We start from the raw sequence: 23,627 nt of genomic DNA, 5'->3' as shown, positions 1-23,627 counted from the left end.
GGTAACTTTACCCAATAAGTGAAAAGAAAAATCTGGCTCATGTTGAACAACATCTGAATCCAGGAGAGTGCAAGTGGTAGTACATATATAATGGTAACGTCGTCATAACTCAGAGGTTCATAATTCTGCTCCCTCATTATAGAGAGATGACTGGTGGAGAGTTTAACCTGAGGGTTATCACACCTCAGGTGAGGGGCAAGGTTGAGAAGATGGGAGTCTCATAGTAACCTCGGTTGATGGAAGAATTGAACCCAAGCTGTTGCATTGTAAACCAAGATCCAGCCAACTGAACTAACTGACCCCAAGGTAGAAATGTGAATGCAGGTCATCATCACTGTATTATGGAAGCTAACCCCATTCTTGCCAATAATACGAGGAGAAGCATGTTGGAAAAGAGGGAGGAGCAAAGGACATCTTAAGCGCAATTATCTGCAAACAGTCAGCTTTACATTTCATTATTGGTGTTTGCAGATAAGACAATGCCCAGTAATTGGTATCTCTAAATAGACACTAATCAATAATAACAATAACAATTTTTTCAGCAGCACTGTCAATGATGCACAGTCAGTCAGTATAATCCAGTTAGTAATCCAGCAGCAGCCCTGTCGATGATGCACAGTCAGTGGAATCTAGTTAGTAATCCAGCAGCAGCCCTGTCGATGATGCAGTCAGTGGAATCTAGTTAGTAATCCAGCAGCAGCCCTGTCGATGATGCAGTCAGTGGAATCTAGTTAGTAATCCAGCAGCAGCCCTGTCGATGATGCACAGTCAGTGGAATCTAGTTAGTAATCCAGTAAAAGCCCTGTCGATGATGCACAGTCAGTGGAATCTAGTCAGTAATCCAGCAGCAGCCCTGTTGATGATGCACAGTCAGAGGAATCTAGTTAGTAATCCAGCAGCAGCACTGTCAATGATGCACAGTCAGAGGAATCTAGTTAGTAATCCAGCAGCAGCACTGTCAATGATGCACAGGCAGTCAGAGGAATCTAGTTAGTAATCCAGTAAAAGCCCTGTCGATGATGCAAAATCAGTCAGTGGAATCTAGTTAGTAATCTAGTAACAGCCCTGTCGATAATGGACAGTCAGTGGAATCTAGTTAGTAATCCAGTAACAGCCCTGTCGATAATGGACAGTCAGTGGAATCTAGTTAGTAATCCAGTAACAGCCCTGTCGATAATGGACAGTCAGTGGAATCTAGTTAGTAATCCAGTAACAGCCCTGTCGATAATGGACAGTCAGTGGAATCTAGTTAGTAATCCAGTAACAGCCCTGTCGATGATGCAGTCAGAGGAATCTAGTTAGTAATCCAGCAGCAGCCCTGTCGATGATGCACAGTCAGTCAGAGGAATCCAGTTAGTAATCCAGTAACAGCCCTGTCGATGATGCACAGTCAGTCAGAGGAATCTAGTAGGTAATCCAGCAGCAGTTCTGTTGGGAATCTCTCTGCTCCTCCAGCAGAGGCGCTCACACTCGGGGGTTTACGGTAGGCCGGAGCTGGCCCACACTGAGTCTGCGCGGCGCGGAGCCTAGCCTCGAGGAGCCGGGTCGGTCGGTCGGTGCAGGGAGACGGAGCCCGAACTGAAGCGGAGCCCGAGGCCGAGTCCCCCCACCCCGCCATCGTCCTCACCATGAGCGACATCAACGTGAAGAAGCTGAAGGTGCCCGAGCTCAAGGATGAGCTGAAGCGGCGCGGCTTGAGCGTGCAGGGCCTGAAAGCCGAGCTCCAGGAGCGGCTGCAGGCCGCACTCGACAACGAGGCCGAGGCCGAGGAGGAGATGATGGAGGAGGAGGAGGAGGAGGACGGGGGGCCTGGGCCGCTGGAGACCCCCGAGAACGGCGAGGAGGAGCTGGAAGACGAGGAGACGGCCGGCGCCGAGGAGGAGGAGGAGCCGCCGCAGTTGGCGGGAGGAGACAAAGCCCAGGCCCGGGGCCCGGGACTCAACGGCGCTGCCCTGGCCGCTAGGCTGGAACCGTCCGCGGCCGCAGTCAGCCAAGCCCCGGCGGCGGTGCAGCAGGAGGAGGAGGAGGAAGAAGAAGAGGAGTCTCCAGGAGAGGCCGAAGTCCTGGTCCGAGCCGCAGGAGGGGGAGGGGGAATGGACGAGGACGAGGACGACGAGGAGGAGGAGGAGGAGGCGGAGGAGGTCGAGAGCAAAACAGGCGAGAGCGGCCTGGGCGACGAGGAAGAGGAGGAAAATGGCATGGCGGAGGCGGCGGTCCCGGAGCCGGCCCGCGTCCAAGCGCCAGCCCAGGCCCAGGCCGAGGTGCAGCAAAGAGCGGGAGAAGAGGAAACAATGGAGCTGGGGGATGGCGAGGCGCGGGCTGGCGGCAAACAGGAGCCTGAGGCCGCTTCAGGCCCGGCTGCCGCCCCTCAACACTCCAGCAAAGGTGGGCAACCCTCCCCTCCCCTGCCCTGCCCAGCCCATTCCTCCCCCCACCTCATCCCCTGCCTGGGGCGGGGGTGGGGGGGGGGCGAGCAGCCTCGGGTATTTTTTTTTTACAAAATGTCTTCATTCATCCGCCGTGTTTTAAAATTTTTAAAACATCAACGAGCCCCAGAAGCCCATCACTTCCGGCGCCACCATTGGGCTCCTGCTGCTGGGCGCGCGTGTTAGACCGCGGGGTGGGGAGAGAGTGTGGAAGCTGCTTCAGCCCCGTGTCCCTGTCTATCTGAGAGAGAGAGAGAGAGACTGGGTTTAAAACGGGAGGGAGAGTGGGTTGGCGGAGAGCTTGGGGGGCGGGTGAGGATCCAGGATGGCTGAAGGAAGCCACTGAGAAAATGGAGGGTGGAAATAATGCAAACCAAAATGGAGTAGCGCAGGGAATTAGGAAAAGGTTGCAAGGGGGAGGGGGAAGTGGGAACAGAAATAACTTTTGCACTTTTATTTTAAAATTGCCTTGCGTTTGCTTTTCGATCTTTTAAAATTAGAAAAATAACTTGCAGCGCTGTCAGGCCAACTAAGGCACATGGTTTTAGCCAGAGCGTTTTGATGAAAGGCAGGCCGTTAGGATGGAGTGGGGCTGACGCTAAAACATAAGGGCACCGACGGTACAATAACCTGGCTACACCTCTTCAGAGGTGCAGGGAAGGACTGGAGTTGCATATGTAGTCGGGTGCTTGTAGCTTGCATCTCTGAATGTTGGTCAGTTTGACTTGGGACTGCAAGAAGTTTTGGAGGAGTTGAGAATGTTAACGCTGATTATGAAGTAACTGCATGTGAGAAATGTGGTCCTAGTTCTGTGGGTGATGTTGAATGGAGATCAGTCCTAGGTTTAAGGCCAGTAATGGATTCTTAAAAGTTCCCAGAAATCATATGAGACTGAGAAGATAAAAGCTGAAAATGTGTTGCTGGAAAAGCGCAGCAGGTCAGGCAGCATCCAGGGAACAGGAGAATCGACGTTTCGGGCATAAGCCCTTTTTGCAGACTTATGCCCGAAATGTCGATTCTCCTGTTCCCTGGATGCTGCCTGACCTGCTGCGCTTTTCCAACAACACATTTTCAGCTCTGATCTCCAGCATCTTCAGACCTCACTTTCTCCTGAGAAGAGAAAACACTGGGAATGGTTTAGAAAAGTATGAAGCCAAGCAGATACAACCCCAATGTGTGGGAAGGCTTTGACAAAAACTGCAGGTTGCAAATGATGAAATTAGCTAATGCATTATATGTGCGAAGCTACCTTTACTCTGTAGGTTGGATGTTGGATTGATATGGGGTCATGGGAGAAATTGTTTATTTTGGAAGGCAGCCATGTGTTTCACAACATGAAAGGCAAAGGGAGGTTGGAGGTAAGTTACTTGTGAGGCCCCATGATTTAGGGAAGGTGGGCCATTTTCAGTGGCTCTTAATGAGCAAACCTTTATCACGTTTCAATCTTTGAAAAATCTACACTCCCTAAGGAGAAAATTAAATTATTAATATAGTCTATCGAGTCAGCATCTGTCAGGTAATTCAAGTTAAATTCTAAGGTAGGAAAATTTGATTTTTTTTTAAAAAGTCATCCTTAGATTAATACAAATAGTCTACATTTTCACCTCAACTTTACGTTCATCCAAAGCTTGATATGTTCATTTCACTTAAAAGCTAAAATTTTTAAAAAGTAGATGATGTCATGCTACCTGCTGAACTGGAAATTTATAAATGTACAAATTTGCATAGTTCTTTCCCCAACAACAATTGATGTCTAACACAATATCTATTGTGTTTTTAATTACACTTCATGGTCGTCTTCACTTGAAGCAGAATATTGCACAGTGATTGTGTGATGTAGCTATCCTGTCATTATAAAATAACAATGCATGTTGTGCATTGTAATTAATTCTGTGGAACAGCCATTCACAAACAACTTGGCTTCTTCAGAGTGTGCATGTGTGTATATTGGCACGACTACTGGACTGAACAACTGAGAGCAAGTGGACACCATCCCTTCTGAGAAAAGGCCGAATATGGTTCATTGAGTTTCCTCTGTCCAGGTTTGAAGACAATTACTCTGCTTTGGTGTGCAGAGGATGAAGTTATTTAAGATATTTTGTGCTGCTTGGGTTCAGACTCAATTTTCCGGCATGTAGATAAATGTATATTGCTTAATGAGAGCTCCATTCAGGCTGGTTTATTTTGAGTGTTTGAGAGTATTCAGACTTGGTAAAATCTTGTTTTGTTAAAGTACCCAGGCAATCTATACACCATGCATTGTCAAGTCTGACAAGGTATCCCATTGTTTTGTTCAACTCCATCACTACTTATATACCAACTTTTCAGCAGTGACTGTTGAGATCCTTTGAAACACATTACATACCCAGTAGACATTGACTAATCTCTTCAATTCTGAGCCTCCAAAATAAGTGGAAATGCTCACACTGTAGTTGAGTTTAACATGTGTGCTTGAGTTTTTAATATTGACTGCAATTTTTAAAAGAGCCGAAAGTCATCTGCAGTTTAACGTTCTAAATCAGGCAAAGCTTAGAACAAAGTTTGGTGTAAATTTAATTCTGTGATGAACTTAAGTCCCTTGAAAGAAACCACGTTAGTAGATCTGACAGTTTTGATGTCTTTGTACGTGCCATTGCCATTCTCCTTCCCTCCAGAAAAGTATCCTTACTGAATTTGTTGCCCTACTGATATTGAGTAGTGCAAACAAGGCAGCTGCTTTCAGGCTAACAGCGGGAATTGCCTATTAATAGTCAAAACTATTTCTGGAAACAGCTTTTGTGTTCCATTTCAATCTCCCAGTGACGGAACTGTCCTATTTGTGCTGCAGCCTCTTTCATCAGCACATTTCCACTAAGGAATAATTACCCACCCTTTATTACATCCTTCTTCGATGTGAAAGTGGTTTGTGAAATATTTTATAGATGCATTCATAATACAACTGTCAAGTATGCCAAAGTGAAAGTTTCATGTTGATTAAAAGTGTAAATTTTACTTGAACTCTGATTCCAGGCCTGGAGGAAGCAGTCGATTGTTTTGCTCAATGCTAAATCTGTGTTGTAAATGCATGTTAAATTTAACTCCTTCATTCCTATGTAATTTAATAATACAACATTTGCAACAGACCAAGAATTACAAATAAACAATCACTTGTGGCAAAGGCTTATTACCTTTATTACAGAATAAAAATGTCTTTCTGGAAATAATGTGTAGCCTTCAACCTTTCCCCATATGGGTCCACAGTACAAAATGATCCCTAAATTAGCATTCTAAATTGAGTGGCTGGTCAAGGAATTGAATAATCAAGAAACATATTTGCTGTTATGTTGAGGTGAGTTCTTTCAGCAGAGCATACCTCCGTTTTAATGATGCAGTGGTATTGAGTAGAGTAGAGACAATGAATTTGGCACAGTTATTGGGTAGGAGGTCAGCGGAGGGAGGTACTGGAGCAGTTGCTGTTGTTGGTCAAGTGTGTTTCGTATATTTGATTATTTAGAGTTAATCAAAGTGAAAATTCTCCTTTTGTGAAACTAGAATCTGGTAAAGTTGACATGTTTACAAGGGCTACAATCAGTGTTTATCAGATTGGGCGTGCAGAAACATCACGTGGCATATCTTTAATCCTTTTCAAAAACGTTACAACAGGAAAGTTCAGATTTATGAATAATTCAGTTCCTGGGTTAAATACTCTCAATTGTAGACTAGTGTTGTGGTTATCAGTGAGCCAATAAATTCTTTTGTTCTTTTTAAAGGAAACAAAAGGAAAGTTTTACAATATACAAGACCACTTGCGCTTTCTATCTATTGTTAACTCTGGGCAAAATGTAATCAATTTAAGTTAAACAAATTGAAGTCAGTCCTCATTTAGAACAGTTAAAGTAATTCTCACACTTTATGCATTTTATTGATGTTTAATTTGTTATTTTGCATACTTATTTTCATCACTTCAGTGGAACCTTGTAATCTTGAATTTGTAACCTGATTTCTTTTTTAGGAAAAGATAGCCAGGCTGAACAGACAACTGATAAAGGTAAAGAGCAAAATCGCAAAGGTGTAAAGAGACCTCATGAAGACCATGGACGTGGCTACTATGAGTATATTGAAGAAAACAAATATCGACGGTATGATTAACTTATCAGTTCATGTACCTTGCTGCTGTTCATTTTAATGGCAAACCATTGACTAATATCTATGACCATTTTTAGGTCCAAGTCTCCCCAGCCCCCTGTGGAAGAAGATGAGGAAGAATTTGATGATACTGTAGTTGCCCTGGATACATGTACGTGATGTTAACTAAATCGGGTAATTATGTCTTATAAAATGAGATGAGGCAGGAATTTGATTTAGTGGGAAATGGAAAATTGCTGCCAAAGTCACCACACTCCGATATAATCGAGCTGAGGACCACCCAATCACAGAACTCCCCACAGTGACACAGTGCAACCTCATATCACATTACTGTATCCCCAGCCCTCCTTTACCCAGTGTCAAAGATTCCTGGGAGAAAAAAAACGGCAGCTCATTCCGTACATACACCATCCTCTGTCTGAAAAGGTTGCTCTTCAGGCCTCCTATAAATCTTTCCCCTCTTACTTTGAACCTGTGCCCTCCAGCCAAATCATTCATCTGATCTATGGACCTAATTTTATTTGCTTATGTAACTTCAATGACTTTAACAACTATGCCTACCATGGTCCCTTTACTGTTTCGTTATACATTGTATAATTTACACTGGGGGGGGCCATTCGTTTAATTTGACCACTTGCTCAGTCAGGTTGGAGGAGCTGGTGGTCATTTATTTTTGTAGATGTTTCAACATCTTTCTATACCTGGTGTCCAATAGGTCTGCAATTCTTAATTTCTGGTTTCTTCCCCTTTAAGTATGGCAGTCTCATAATTTCCTTTGGTTATTTTAAACTAGCAAAACATTCGGAGCTCTTAAAATAGATTAACACATTTCTTGTGTGATGTATCTCATGTCATTTGAAAACTTGGGAGTTCATTTGCACTTCAGGCATACTTTCTCTTCAAACCTAACTTATTTGGGTGGCACAGTGGTTAGCACTGCTGCCTCACAGCGCCAGACACCCGGGTTCAATTCCCGCCTCAGGCGACTGACTGTGTGGAGTTTGCACATTCTCCCCGTTTCCTGCGGGTGCTCCGGTTTCCTCCCACAGTCCAAATATGTGCAGGTCAGGTGAATTGGCCATGCTAAATTGCCCGTAGTGTTAGGTAGGGGGTAGATGTAGGGGTATGGGTGGGTTGTGCTTCGGCGGGGCGGTGTGGATTTGTTGGGCCGAAGGGCCTGTTTCCACAATGTAAGTAATCTAATCTAATTAATATCTAATGGCTGTGGAAGTCCAGTACTATTCTAAAACAGTTAGTACTGCAGCAGCCCACAATCCTTGGCCTTCCTAATGAAAGCCTGGAATTTTGCCATTGTATTGTTCTTACTGACGAGTTAGCTTGAAAGCTGATGCTTGTCACAATCTTAAAATTGATTTTTTGAACTGTAATTTTCCTTCAAAGTCTGAAGTAAATCTTTGGAACAATAGAATACATGTTCTGACCCCTCTGGGATGTCCACATTTTCTGGTGTACCTCATCAGAGGAGAGCACAAATAAATATTTTGCGCGTTCTCAGTGGCTAGTTGCCAGATTTTATTCGGGGGACGGGTGGTTTATGGTATCACAAAAATGGGTGGATAGCATTGAGAGAAAGCTCTCAAGTTGCATCTATTTTGTTATTGAGGTCCTTATGCAGGCTTGCATTGGTAACTAATGGAAAAAGAAAGCTTCAGCTTATTTCTCCTCCAATGCATAAATTTGCAACTTACTTTTAATTAATTTCCTTAATACTAGTCTTATTTTGCTTCTGTTTTGATATATTATTAAAATAATTGACTTAGTTACCATAAGTTTCTTGTTGGGAAAATCTTTTTAACGACACTGACTTTAAATCAGTAATGGCTGAGCAGTTTTCTAATTGCCATAATGTTCTTTTTTTAGTTTATCTTGTGCTATTATGAGTACGTAATAATATATAACCTTGCAACAAGGAGGAAATTGGTGTCTCCTGTCCTTGTGGGTGTTAAAAAATGTTGAGCAACTTCAGTTCGTGCTCTTAAAGCTCCATTTTGATACAGCTTAGTCCCTGAAAAGATAATGGAAATATTCTAGTAATTACTCTATCACTGTTGCTGTACTAATTCTGCTGTCAAATAAGCAACATAATGTTAGTGTAGGTCACTCATTCTTTGGGTTCAGTCTTCTTTCTTAGTTTCTAAGTGGTGATCCGTATTGTGGTTGGTTTTCTTTAGCTGGCGTATAGCATTATCTTCGACTATCAGGTGGGAAATGTCCCTATGTGCTGAATTCATGCCAGTGCAAGTCAGTGTGTGCTTGCAGTAGGTTTTCTGCTGTACTAGGTGACGTGTTAAAGTACTAACGCATACAATGTTCTTTTACAGACAACTGCGATTTGCACTTTAAGATCAATAGAGATCGGTTTGGCGCCATGCCACTGACTATGGAAGGATTTGCCTATCTTTGGGCTGGAGGGAGAGCTTCTTACGGAGTTAGCAAAGGCAAAATCTGCTTTGAGATGAAGGTAAGTGTTTTTTCTTTGTGCGTAAATAACTTTTAAAAACTCAAATTTATGATGGTATTGTCTGACTTTGATATTTGTGTTAACAGGTAACTGAGAAAATACCAGTTAAGCATTTGCCGCCTGATCAGACTGACCCACATGAAGTGAGGGTTGGCTGGTCGCTGGCTTCCCACAGCATGTTACTTGGTGAGTATTTCAATACCCTCTTTGCAGTCTTTCTCCGGTTCTTTTCTCGATCTCCTTACAGAGGTGAACCCGCACAACTGTTTGTGGGGTAGGCACCTGATTTCAGTTCAAGCGCAATTCCTCAAGTCTGGTAAAGAACTATTATCTGTTGGTTAACAGGCTTAAAAATTGCTGCATTTTGATTGTTGTAGACCCATAATTTGATTTAATTATACATGAAAGTTTTCTTTTGAGAGAGAGTCCTAGAAAAGGAGGGCTTTTGTGGTTTATAACATCTTGTTAGTTACCAAATGGCAGTGAACTTGGAACTATGTTGTAATGGTTTCAGTGGCACCTTTCAAAAAGGAAACTACTTGCTGAATATAGTAGCCTGTTATTTTGTAGAACAGATAAAGAGAATTACAGAACTTTGTTTAAACAACTTGCATCAACCGCTTTGGTATGAGTAATGAAGGCAAGCATACTGAATGCTTTCTTCACCACCCTATCTGGCTGTAATGCAAATTTTAAAGAACTATGTACTTGAACCACTATGTGTCTCTGTTCTACAACACCACTCAGGGCCCTACCATTATGGTTATGTTAGCAGTTTGATGGTATTGGGCTTTTTTGTAATTTTAAAATAAAATTCCAAATATGAGTGCTGCGTATGGGTGATAAACGTGTTAGACATTTTTCATTATTTGAGTTGGATTTAATCTCAAACCAGAACGAAGTTGAAAACTTCCCCATAGCTGGCTGTAACAATACTATGTGAAAAGAGAGACAGTTTTAATCCAGTTTGATGTGGAATGTGCAGCTCAACATTGCTCCTAATTTAACGCAGATTGGCCACACAGAACTGTTAAGGGATGTAGAACATTCCCACATTAAGTAAAGGATGCTTTGGATCATGGTACATTGGACCAACATTGAGTGTCACTGGCAATCCACCAAGTGCACCAGGGCTGTGCTGTATGCTTGATTGTCTGCTAAAAATAGTAAAGCATTTCATAACTAAGCATTTACTATTTCTCATCTTGAGGAAAATAAATAATTTCAAATCAGTGACCAAGGAGAATGAGAGTTAAACAATCGTATGTCACCATGTCAAGGTTCTATGATTTTATATTTTTGCACTTGCAAACATAATTCTGGCTTATATTGTCTCTGAGAAACCATCATGAATATTATCATTTTACAGAATTGTGGAAATTTGTATTTGCAGGGGAATTTGCAATGATGTTTGCTTGAGTAAATAAATTTACTGCATATAAACTAAACAGAGCAGATTCGAGGCTTGATTCTCACTTGGCATCATTGATGTCAGGTTCTGTAATTTTGGCTTTGTCCCAGTGCAGAGGAGGTTGAATCAAATATTTCATTGGGTTTCTGCTTGTCATTTGATGACAAGCAATGAAATCACCAACTTGTGAACGTTTAGTGAGACGCTGACATGCTGCAAGTTGTACATTTTCTGAGATATTTTTGGTGTCCAAGCACAAAAGCAAAGAATGTCCACTTACTTGGTGAACTGAGACTGAGCAGCAGAGAAACTTCAAGGTCCGGTGCCGTAGCTACATATGAGAAAGAAAACTGAAGGAAACCAAAGTAAGATTTCACAGACAATAGCACCTCATAGAATTAAACATTCCTATATTAAATAATATGGAAAATGTATCAGGTTTTAAAGAATTCTTAAATTTTTTGTCATATTTGTACAATAATTCTTAATCCTGTATTTTAAAATAAAAGGATAATTTGAATACCTGAGGGCCTTCTGGTTTCTTGTTTCTGAATTTGTCCTTTAAAACTAGATGTGAGCCATATTATTCAATGTAAAAATGTCTTGCAGTCTCAAACAGAGTTCTGTGCAGACTCTGATACCTTATTTTTCTGTCTCTTTCACTTGGAGGGAAAGAGAAACAGAAATATTTTAGTTTCCTTTGCTGGTTCTTTTATATTGCTGTCTTCCTGTCTCCATGTTTTCATTGGTTTTACCTCCTTTTTTTTAGCTCCAAGAAGTTTTTAACGTTCATAGCTGAGACAGATAATCCTCCTGGAAACAGTTTGATTTTAGATCTTTGTGTTGTCCATTTGAACTTGGCAAAATGCATTTGTCATGTGTACATGTGTAGGCTCCCTGTTCTTCTCACATAATGCTGAATCTTTAGATTAGATTACCTACAGATTAGATTACCTACAGTATGGAAACAGGCCCTTCGGCCCAACAAGTCCACACTGACCCGCCGAAGCACAACCCACCCATACCCCTACACTTACCCCTTCACCTAACTTACTCCTGATGGGGTTACACATTAGAGTTGCCACTTTTCACAAACTTCTGATATAACAGCATTTCCAGGAGACATTCAGACGCAGCTGAAAAAAAATGTACTATTGTGTAAACTATGAGGGCATGGTTTTAGAGTTGCTTCTGAAACCAAATAAGTGTCCAAGGAATTTCTGGCACAAAACAGCATTGCAATGGTAGCAGGTGACTCAGAATCTTTTTGAAAATATGCCACCTGTTGTAGTAAAGCTATAATACTTGAGAGCGGATGAATTTTAAGGCACTATTGGAACATTCTCTCTCTTTGCATTTTAGCTGTTTTCTGTTAATGCAAGATAATAACTGTGTATGTTTGCATATCTCTTGTGTACTGAGTGGTGACATAGAATGTGTGGCAATACCTTTATTATACTTTAGCAAAATTAGGAGCATGGCAATTATTAGAAAGAAAGATAGACAAAGATTTGTTCAGTCATTCTTGATCTGGTGGTCATAGCTTGAATGTCATTATAATCTAGAAATGGAGGCCACAAGTTGTTTTTCTTGAAAGCAGTGTACCTGACCACCACTTGTCCAATTTTGCTTGATTCTAATTCTGATGTGGTTTAAGTTGTGACCTGTTCTAATGTGGAGTCTGCTACAAAGGGGGAAGGTCAGCCTTTTCTCCACAGCCTCTAACTGGCCTATGTATATCTTTCCATTTCTTCCAAATATTTTGGGAAACAATTGTTTTAGTGAATACTACTAAATTGTTGACCCGGGCCACACAAGTTGCTTAAGTTTAATTTGTTTCAAACTTTCGCTTACAGGTGAAGAAGAACTTTCTGTCGGCTACTCTGGAAATGGCACAAAATGTTCAAATTGCAAATCTGAAGATTATGGTGAAAAGTTTGGAGAAAATGATGTGATTGGCTGCTTTCTTGTAAGTTAATATTTGTAAGGAATAGTGGCTTCTGGGTGAATGAATAATTCTCATTTCTCACCCACTTGTCATGTTTGTAAACCTCAGTGAATAGCAATTATTTGAGTTCCTGGTTAATGAGGTCAAGAAACCCATGCATTTAATTACTTATGTTGTTTTAAATGCGAAGTTTAAAAAATCATTCCATATTTGTTCAGCTCCTTCACACTGGATTTAATAATTCCTGTGCCACTGGTATCAATATTATCGGGGAATCAGAGATGTACAGCACAGAAACAGACCCTTCGGTCCAACTCATCTATGCCGACAGATATCCCAACCTAATCTAGTCCTGCTTGCCAACCCCCAGCCCATATCCCTCCAAACCTTTCCTATTCATCGTTTCGATAAGAAGGAGATCAGAATTGCACACAATATTCCAAAAGTGGCCTAACCAACATCCTGTACAGCCACAATATGACCTCCCAGCTCCTGTACTCCATGCTCTGACCGATAAAGGAAAGCATACCAAATGCCGTCTTCACTGTCCTATCTTCCTGCAACTCTACTTTCAAAGAGCTATGAACCAGCACTCCAAGGTCTCTTTGTTCAGGAACACTCCCTTGGATCTTACCATTAAGTGTATAAGTCCTGCTAAGATTTGCTTTCCCAAAATGCAGCACCTTGCATTTATCTAAATTAAGCTCCATCTGTCACTTCTCAGCCCATTGGCCCATCTGATCAAGATCCAGTTGTAATCTGAGGTAAGGTAAAATTAAACATTGATTCGATTTTGTTTGGAGTGAATCCTCAAAATAAATGGAAAGTTATTAATGAAAGGAACTTTGTAAACGTGCTTTATCTCTCATACTTATAACATCAAGAGCAGAGCATTGCAGGTTTCAAAGATATTTTACATTCCCCATGGAAAGTTTTGGTAAGTGTTGAGGTTCCTACTGCATTCAGTATGATTTTTGAGACATGCTCCCCATCTATAGGAAATGAGGATTTGAAAAATCTTCTGTCTGCAGTTATGGTGCTGATTGCTGGATTCAGAGGAGGGCTATTTATTGGTGATGTTCAGCCAAGCTTGTGTGACAGTAACTATCAAATTCTCATAAGCTGTGGACTGCAGTCAAGTCTACTTGAAATTTGCTGTCTGCAGGAAATTATAGTGCTCCCACTGTTTTTTTTTGTTACAGAACTTTGATGCTGATGAAGTGGAAGTCTCTTATTCCAAAAACGGTCAGGATCTGGGTGTTGCATTTAAGATTGGGAAAGATCATCTCACTGACAGAGCCTTATTTCCGCATGTTCTATGCCACAATTGTGCAGTGGAACTTAACTTTGGACAGATGGAGACTCCCTACTTTCCGATTCCAGAAGGCTTCACCTTCATCCAGCAGGTTCCATTGGAGGAGCGTGTTCGAGGGCCAAGGGGACCCAAAACCAAAGGAGAATGTGAGGTAAGTGTGGTATTTCAAAATTGTTGATTACATGGTGGCTCAAAAGTAAGAACATTGGGGAGTAAACTACTCTGGCTAGAACCTGGCTTCATTTTACCCACCTTTTGATTTCAAATCCCTTGAGCCATTGCCTAACAAAGGTCCTCGCATTGAAAAATGTCAAAAATTATTTCTCTCGCTGGGTTTTCTTTTCCAGTATGACTCTATAGTGTACCAGAAGTTTGTCAACATTTAAAGTGCCATATTTGTTCCCGCATTTGATATTACATTGTTCCTTTTTTAAAAAAAGTGTTCACTGTTCTGATTCTGTCCAGGTATAGCCATAATATCATCACTATATACTTTCTTCCTTCATTGGTTGTTACACTTCAATATGTACGGCTGCAATACGTTTTTTCCTAAATTATGTTGGATGCACTGTGATAGTATGGTAGACTAATACTGTAAAATGTAGCTTGCAGAAGTTCCTTTATTCAGCGTTAATATTTAGTAGTCATATCTGGAACAGGACACTTAGAATAGTTTGTAATAATATTGTTTGGTTTGTTTTAGGTTTTGATGATGGTTGGCCTGCCTGGAACTGGCAAATCAGTATGGGTTTCAAAGCATGCAGCAGAGTACCCAGGCAAATATAACATTCTGGGGACAAACAACATCATGGATATAATGAAGGTAAGATACATGAGAACCATCAGACCATTTTGCATCTGGAAAATGTGCATTCCTTGTAAACATGCATTCCTAGTAAACCACAATGATTTATTTATTACATAATATATTATAGCATGCTCTGTCTAATTTTGAGCTGTGGTTTTTGTTATGCCCTATATACTTCAAAATCCTGTATTGACTGTAACCGTGTAGTTACAACTTCCAATGAGTGGGTGGTGCTCTGCAATGAGTTCCTAACGTCTTTTCCTGCTCCATTCCCAAGTCATGTTTATCTCAGGATGGGCATGTCACTTACTACTGTTGGGAAACTAACATGGAAACAGATTGAACAGTGACAATTAACTGAGTTCCCCTCATTGTAAGGGAAATTAATAGAAAGTGTTACCACAGAATAACAGTTTTAGTGCCACTTAAAAAAAAACCTGAAAAATGTACATGGTAATACTACAAAAGAAATCATTAATTACATTCCTGACAACATTCATGTTAGTAAAAGGCTAAGGAATGCAAATGAACAAAGATTCCACTAAACAGCAAATACCTTGGCGGAAAAAAACTCTGCGAACAGATTAAACCATGGTTGATCCTAATTTTACCATTTTCTTGAATGTTTGTTCAAAATTTGTGCTCTCTTTCAGGTTTTGAGCTTCAAGCGTCAGAAGACTGACAGAGGTAAACTAACTACGTTGATTCAACAAGCCACACAGTGTTTGAGCAAGTTCATTGAGATTGCAGCTCGCAAGAAGCGCAACTACATCCTCGATCAGGTGTGCTGATAATTGCTCTTTCTCCTGTCATTGACTGGTTATATGTTCAGGTTTATTTCTGTTCCTATGCATAATCTAATTAGGTCAGATTGTTTGGGAGACAAGGACAGATTTAGGGCAAGAGTTTGATGCATTGCAATAAATAGATATTGAGTACAGATTATAGATAGGACAGTTACGTTTTTGCTAAGTAGGAAAGCAACCAAATAACCCAGTATAATTGCACTTTGATTCCTTACAATCAAGCATCTTTGTAATATGTTTGCTATAATTAATTGTATACTTGGTGCACAATAACTAATGCTGTCTTAGCAGCTTTGCTGGGTTTAAATTAAGATGGGATACTATGCAGGAATGGGAGGTTTTGGGGGTACCTGGAAACTCAAAATGAGAAGCATAGTTTTTTTTTCAAAAAAACTTTTAATTTTCTTGTGTAGACAAATGTGTGTGCAGCTGCACAAAGAAGGAAGATGTGCCTGTTCGCAGGCTTCCAACGTAAAGCGGTTGTCATTTGCCCATCAGATGAAGAATATAAGGAGCGTTCAAAGAAGAAAGCAGAGGAAGAGGGAAAGGATGTCCCAGAGCATGCTGTTCTGAAAATGAAAGGTGTAGATCGAATTTGAGCGCAACCCTGGTGTTGCCTTATCAATCAGTTTTTCTTTGGAAGCTAGAATACCTAGTCTTGCTCTGTAGTTTGGATGTGTTAGTGGTACAGTGGTGCACTTAATGGTCACCTCCAGTCTTTTTACCAAACCTTAAAATATAATTTTGCCCTTTTGGTTTTTTTTTATTTCTTTATCTGTTACATTGGATCTTTGTGTCTTTCAATATTAGTTAAGTGTAATTTTAGAGAGATGCTTGACTTGGGTATTTTACCTGCCTTCTATGTAAGAAATGTTTTATGTGTTTAAAAGTCTTGCTTCAGAAGTAATCATAGCCTTAAGCTACTGCCATACAGCTGTTTGTACTTTATTTTACCCATGAACTTCTAATTTTAGCTTAGCGTGACTTGTAGGCAAAAAGCACACTTTCTTGCACACCAATACAGAGTACAAAGTTAAAAATCACACAACACCAGGTTATAGTCCAACAGGTTTAATTGGAAGCACACTAGCTTTCGGAGCGACGCTCCTTCATCAGGTGATTCATCAGGTGATTGTGTCACCTGATGAAGGAGCGTCGCTCCGAAAGCTAGTGTGCTTCCAATTAAACCTGTTGGACTATAACCTGGTGTTGTGTGATTTTTAACTTTGTACACCCCAGTCCAACACTGCATCTCCGAATCATCAATACAGAGTAGTTTTTGATGTGTTTTGTGGAAGGAGCTACACATGAATCCAGTAAATGTTCTTTGGTGCATTATATCCAGGGTATTATCTCACTACTTAGGGTCACTGGTGTAATATCATCTAATTTGGAAAGAATGCTCTGATGCCTCCTTTTGGACTGAATTTCCGAAATTTATTTCTTACAAGGGTTTTAATCTTGCTGTCCTTTACCACTTCTCAGTGCAAGGAATAACCTGGATTGAAGGAGGAGGGGTGCTATCCTGGATTTTGAGCTTCTATTGGAGCTCTTTTTAATGCATTAGCTGAAAATCTGTGACTCTGAGAAGTAGTGATTAGGGCCACTCCATGCGGGATAATAGATCTGCACTGTCGGCTTGGTCTTGGTAAATAAGGGCCTGATGTTACTTGAATGTCTCCCTGTATGAGGCTGGTGGGTCAGGGTGGTAGTTGCTGCTGTTCAGTGATTCCTCCTTTTCTTTCTCTCTCTCTCCCTCTCTCTCTCCCTCTCTCTCTCTCTTTCTCTCCCCCCCCAAAAAAAAAGAAAAGACATGTGTATGGACTTTGGGTGAGTACAGAGTTTAGCTGTGATGCTTCAGAGTTGAATAGCCTATTTACGCTCTCTCTGGCCTGACCTGCCCATTAGATCCCCTCTTGACATGCTTCAAGTGAGCAAGAAGGGAGGGAGGTTTTAATAGCAATGCAACGAGGTTGCAATGGTCTACTTATCCAAGGACAGCATTACCGAACTGCAGATGAATTTCAATATAAAATTATTCTACTTTGTGTTAATTTTTACTTTGGTCTGTTTTTTAAGGTATCTACACATTGCCTGAACCAGGTGATTTTCTGGATGAGGTGAGCTACGCAGAGTTGCAAAAGGAGGATGCTCAGAAATTGCTTGAGAAATATAAGGAGGAAAGTAAAACCGCTCTTCCACCAGAGAAAAAGCCCAATACCAGTTCTGGAAAGAGAGCAATGAATCGGGGACGAAGTGGTCAACGAGGTGGAATGAACCAGTACAATAGAGGTGGCCAGAGAGGAGGGCGTGGCGGATATCAGAACCGTGGCAATTACCGAGGAGGTAAGCAGATTATGCAGGCTTTGTACTTTATGCAGATTTGTACAAATAGAGGCTTCATTTCTAGCTTTCTGTTGGAAAATGCTCACAATTTGCCACGTGTTTACAATGTGAAACTTGATCTTTCATTGCTACCCAGCAATGAAATTATTTTTATATCACCTGTGGGTGCAACAGCCTCTGCAGGAAGGTGGGGAGTACCACTTTCTAGATGACTTCTGGGCTTGTCTATCTTCTCAAGATATTAACATTTTGGGCTATGATTTCATTTTCCCTGGCATCCTCCAGCGTCTTTGCTCCAGTATTTGTAATTGCTGTGAGTCTCAGTTGCTGACTGGGTAATAGGATGGGAACATGTTCTTGCTTGACATCTACAAATACGTTTGCAGCAGGAGTTTATAGTACTTCTCAAGGTGAAGAATCGTCCCTTTTTTTCTGATTTCCAGATTTCCAAGACCCGTTTGGTCATAGTTTTGACTGAAATCAGAATACATCAAACAGAAGACCTGGTCTTTGGCTCACCCCAGAATCTGGTCTTTAGAACCAAACTTCATTTGCATTCTAGAGAAATAACTTTATTAGGAGAAAGTTTTTCTGTAAGATGACTTTTTTTTAAACAGAAAAATACGATATAAAAAGAGACCATTCAGACCATTGTGTCTGTGTCAGCTCTTTGAAGTAACTATCCTGTTGGTCCCTTTTTACCTTTCTTTTCCTTGTGGTTCTGTGGCTTATTCCCCTTTGACCTGAAATATTAAATGGAATTGAAATGTGATATTGAGAAGCTCTGTCTTTTCCAAACAGGTTCAAACCGTGGACAGTATAATAGAAGAGGAAATCAGCAAAGCCGTGGCTATGCTCATAATCAGCGTTTCACTCCAATGATAGGCTACAACAGAGGTGGTTTTATCGAAAGACCCTCTTACAGTGGAAGAGGAGGTTCTTACAACCACAGGGGCGTGGCAGACAACCATAGGGGTCCAGGCAGCAACAGAGGAGGCTATGGACAAGTAAAGTATAGATTTTGAATTTTTTATTTGTCTGTAAGAAAATGCTCTCTGGCAGCAAACTATTTCTGTGTAACACAGCACCCAAGACCTCTAAATTATTCTATTCATTAGGTAGCGCCATGAATCTTTCTTTTATAAAAAAAAAAGAGCTTATAAACAGTTGTTTTAGTTGCCTGTAAGAATTAAAATCCTTATAGTGTCGAAACAGTCCTTCGGCCCAACGTCCACACTGACTTCTGAAGAGTATCCCACCCAAACCTATTCCCCATTACTCAGCATTTACTTCTGACTAATTCTCTTAACCTCCACATCCCTGAACAGTGTGAGGAATTTAGCATGGCCAATTCACCTAACCTGCACATCTTTGGATTGTGAGAGGAGTCCGGAGCATCCGGAGGAAACCCACGCACACATGGGGAGATTATGCAAACTCCACACAGTCGCCAAAGACTGGACCTGAACCCAGGTCCCTGGCACTGTGAGGCAGCAGTGCTTGCCACTGTGCCACCCCGAGATTGAAGTTGGCAACTTCAAATTTTGTCAAACAAATGGTCTGATGTGGGTATTCTCAGTCAAATCTCTGATCATTTTTTTTTCTGTGACTGCTTAATAATTTTGCAATAGTTGCATTTATTGCAGGGAGAATTAAATCTGTGGAAAGGAGATTTTCCTGCAGATGCAAAGGGCCTGGGCAATACCACATGTGGAATACTGTGTTTGTTTTGTGCCCTTTCTTTGACGAAAGATATAATTGTTCCTAGATGTAGTTCATAGAAAGTTCACTTATCTCATTTTTGGGGTGTGGGGATTTATCATGAGGAAATTGTTTCTGTACCCATCAAAGCTTAGCAAAGACTTTTTCATTGAACTAAATGAAGGCATAATTAGATTTTTGATAAATGAGTTATGCTTGGGTAGTGGGGTTGTGACCACAGTCAGATCACAAGGGCGGCACGGTGGCCCAGTGGTTAGCACTGCTGCCTCACAGCGCCTGTAGACCCGGGTTCAATTCCCGACTCAGGCGACTGACTGTGTGGAGTTTGCACATTCTCCCCGTGTCTGCGTGGGTTTCCTCCGGGTGCTCCGGTTTCCTCCCACAGTCCAAAGATGTGCGGGTCAGGTGAATTGGCCATGCTAAATTGCCCGTAGTGTTAGGTTAAAGGGGTGGATGTAGGGGTATGGGTGGGTTGCGCTTCGGCGGGTCGGTGTGGACTTGTTGGGCCGAAGGGCCTGTTTCCACACTGTAAGTAATCTAATCTATAAATGCTCATATTGAATGGTGAAGCAGGCTCGAAGGGCCATATGGCCGACTCCACTTTGTCGTAAGTTCTTAATTACATCAATCTTCCTCTTCAGTTTTCTGTCTGGTCTTCACTTCCTTCCCCCTTTTCTTGCCCTTTCACTGAGAGTAACAAAGTCTAAGAGGAGGCATGGACAATTCTTCTAAATAATTTCAGTATATTCATACAGTATTGTTTCCATTTGCTGATTCTGTTGTGCTTTGTAGGGCTTAATCAGCACATTCAGTGGATAAAATCTGCACTTCAGAGCTATTATAACATTTTGCTATTAAGCCATATGACATGCTATCAAAGCAAATAAATAAATTTTTAAAGAGCCTCTTGAAGGAAAGGTTTGAGAAGTTTGGATGAAATTCCAGGGCCTAAGGCCTGGGAAACTGAAGGCTCCTGGTGGAGTAATTAAAGTCCGGGATCCTCAAGACTAGAAAGAAATGGGTGCAGAGTCTCTGGGGATATGGGAGCTGGAGGAGATTAGAGATGGGAAGGCTACTTCAGCCTAGTCATGGTAGTTAACTTTAAAAATAAAACGATTACTTTTGAGAAAAAAAACTTTGAAATGGTGACAATCAAATTTTTATACCATTTTAGTTGCATCATTTATTGGATACTTGACCAGGATTATGGGTCACCAATTATAAAGTCTGAGGGATCCTTGGAACAATTGGGTTGCTGAGACTGTAGAAGATCTTGTCCTTCTCTGCAGTGCATCCCTTGTACAAACGAATGGACTAGCTGGTTATGCTGCAGTAGGAAGAAGAGAATTACAGCAGGCTTACCTTTACTATTGAATGAAATGAAACTCTGGTTAGTTACACCGCATGGGTCATTCCTAATCAGCACCCCCTCAACATCATACCATGGAAAAATTCCCAGTAGTGGAATTAGACCTTGAGCACTTGGGCATCCCAATTCAGATACATCTTGAATGTCAGAGTAAGTGGAAAACTGCTCACCTATCTGTTGACTAAAATACTTTTTATATTGCGACAGAATTTCAGAGGCAGGGGAAATCGTGGCTTCAACCAAGGCTACAGAAATGAAAACTTCCTCCAAGGTCAGGGCTACAAACAGAACTGGAGCCGTCAACAGCAGGCAGTAAGTAACATTTACTACAAGATAGTGACCAGCAAACACATCAGATTCATCTATAGTCCTATTTTTAAAAAGCTGATAATATTCAGCTGTCTGTTAAAGGCTCTTGCCAATTTAAAAACTAATATAGTTTTCGATTGGAGTATTTAAAGTATGAAATCATCTGGAGATTTTATTCAAAGCAGTTTTTAAAAAATCATACATAAAGCAGGTGATTTTCAAATTTTGTTCATGTTGTGAGAGAGAGTGCTAATAAGGGAATGTTTGAGTATTAAAGTTTATGGAGTACCTTGAAGCAGCTTGGAGTGGAAGGATGGATGAGCAGAAATGGTAATGGAGACAGGGTGTGCTCCGTTTCAAATCTCATCTGTGGGTTGATCTCAATGCCTGAGACCTTAATTATCAACTAACTCTGAAACCAGTAGGGAAGAGGACTTTCGGCAGCTCACTTCAGTGCCACTAGAAGGCTGCCTTTACCTGTATTTTGAAAAAAAAGTATCCATGTGTTTCTGTTGCATAAAATATAGAGATGGAAGAGAGCTGGGATGGTAGTTTTTCAATGTTTTTCATGCCATCTAGAGTTACATATACTTTGAAATACTGTTCCCTTTACCCAGGTTAACTGCAACTCCATGAAAAGCTTTTGGAGCTTTGTTTTCTGTTATTTAGGATTTTTCTGATTCTCTTTTTTTTTCAATCATGCAGCGACTGCAACAGTTCTGGAGCCAGTACAGCAATCAGTATAACAAAGACTACTACTAGGATCTGCAGTGAGTGAATGAACAATGGTTTCACCGCAGCTGTAATTTCAACCAAGAGATGTCAACTTTTTTAATCTTGATTTTTAAACATTCCAAAACAAAGTGCCTGCAGGTCGTATTTGGAAGCTTTATCAATTAATTGATTTTTAAGTGTCTTTTATTTTTTTACATTTTAATTGTAATGTTTAGGTGAAATGTGGTGAACCTCCAATTTCTAGAGGATTAAAACATTTTCAGTTTCTGCATTTTTTTCTGTAAAATTTTATCAAATAAAATCCCCCCGAACTTGTGCTTTGTGTGTCACTCGTTTATTAATGAACCATCATAGTGTTGGGTTCACGATTCTGCTAAGTCTGCACTCTTTTGTTTTCCTCCAGATGGTGCAAATTCAGGCACTTCCATCCCTCACGGTTCAATGCCAATAGAAATGTGATCAATTTTGGGAAAGGTTGTGGAAAATACCCATTTTTTGCACCATTAACAAATTTAATACGTGTATATTTTTATTCATTCATTTTATCAAAGGATGATGCAGTTTACAACAATTTACAATATTTCCATACTATTTAATCAATTGAATTTAAATTTTACGGATCTAGGGAACAACAACAAATGCTGGCCTAGTCAGCAACACTTTCGCTCCTTTTAAAAGCTGCCATGATAGGGTTTGGACACTCACCCTGACTTTATTAGTCCAGGCCTCTGCATTGCTACCCTGTAACATGGGCACTATAATACTGTACAACCCAAATCCCAGGAATTCATCAAGCCTCAAAAGGGCTAAAACTAAAGGTATTGCCTGGAAAGAAGTTACTGTTTACTATAATTTTCTGACCCTGGAGGTGGTGATTCACAATGGGCAGTGAACATAGACAAGAGTGTGGTGCTGGAAAAGCACAGCAGGTCATCCGGCTCATGCCCGAAACATCAATTCTCCTGGTCCTCAGATGCTGCCTGACCTGCTGCTCCAGCACCATACACCCGACTCTGGTCTCCAGCATCTGCAGTCCTTACTTTCTTCTAGTGAACATAAAGACAACTTAAAAGAATTTCTGGGATTTACATATGAATGAATTGAAAACTGCATTCTAAAAGATGAAAGATTTAACAAACCAGGTTTGTTCAATATATCACTGTATGACACTGTAATCTTTTGCTATAAATTGTCATATGATTTAATACTCTACAGCCACCTGATGGAGCAGCGCTCTGAAAGCTAGTGCTTCCAAATAAACCTGTTGGACTACAATCTACTGTTGTGTGATTATTTTTAAACTTTGTCCATCCCAGTCCAACACTGGCTCCTTCATGTCATGAACATAGACCCAGCTCAGCTGTGTGATTCTTAACCTTTTGGGATTCTAATCACATCGTGCGCTTAGCTTGCCTGAGTTTACACATGAACAGCAAGTTGTGAAGTAGCAGGGGAATAATGCCCAACCTTGACAGAAAATTGGAGGTAGGGTTAAAAATAAACATTATAACAAAAGTAATGAATGTTTGGATGGCATTTGTAATAATTGGTTCTGAGGAAATACCCAGCTGTGTAAAGAGCTAGCTTAACACTTAGCAGAGCCTCAATGTAAAACCAAAGTACTAGATAGTGCCAGACCTGCTGTTAAATGTTTTGAATTTAATGTTTTTTTAAGAATTCTTCTCAGTTGAAGTTGTGATTGAAACCACCAAATCTTTCCATATATACTACCGGACCTGTTGAATATTTTCAGAAATTTCTGTTTCTATTTCAAATATTCAGCATTCACAGTATTTTCCATTTCCTTATCAGGGTTCCCATGCAA

The 23,627-nt window shown here is 40.9% G+C and overlaps 1 protein-coding gene across 1 annotated transcript; it reads left to right on the top strand.

The window, feature by feature from the left end:
- The first annotated feature begins 1,571 nt into the window (after positions 1-1,571).
- hnrnpua (heterogeneous nuclear ribonucleoprotein Ua) lies at positions 1,572-22,118 on the top strand. Its single transcript, XM_043695420.2, has 14 exons — positions 1,572-2,385; positions 6,418-6,544; positions 6,629-6,702; positions 8,894-9,033; positions 9,120-9,219; positions 12,301-12,413; positions 13,595-13,858; positions 14,411-14,530; positions 15,169-15,297; positions 15,735-15,903; positions 17,401-17,667; positions 18,469-18,674; positions 20,966-21,070; positions 21,773-22,118. The coding sequence occupies exons 1-14, from the start codon at positions 1,629-1,631 to the stop codon at positions 21,827-21,829; spliced, it is 2,628 nt and encodes an 875-aa protein (XP_043551355.2). The 5' UTR covers positions 1,572-1,628; the 3' UTR covers positions 21,830-22,118.
- The last annotated feature ends 1,509 nt before the right edge of the window (positions 22,119-23,627 follow it).

This window comes from Chiloscyllium plagiosum, unplaced genomic scaffold (genome assembly GCF_037043375.1).
Source record: "Chiloscyllium plagiosum isolate Xiang-an unplaced genomic scaffold, Cpla_swu_hap1 HiC_scaffold_10, whole genome shotgun sequence".
Lineage (NCBI taxonomy): Eukaryota > Metazoa > Chordata > Chondrichthyes > Orectolobiformes > Hemiscylliidae > Chiloscyllium > Chiloscyllium plagiosum.
This window is presented reverse-complemented; position numbering and strand designations above follow the sequence as displayed.

Coding starts and splice junctions, on each gene's coding strand:
- hnrnpua (XM_043695420.2), top strand. CDS start 1,629: ATGAGCGACATCAACGTGAAGAAGCTGAAGGTGCCCGAGCTCAAGGAT. Junction 15,904..17,400: donor TGCTGTTCTGAAAATGAAAG/GTGTAGATCGAA, acceptor CTGTTTTTTAAG/GTATCTACACATTGCCTGAA. Junction 18,675..20,965: donor ACAGAGGAGGCTATGGACAA/GTAAAGTATAGA, acceptor ATATTGCGACAG/AATTTCAGAGGCAGGGGAAA.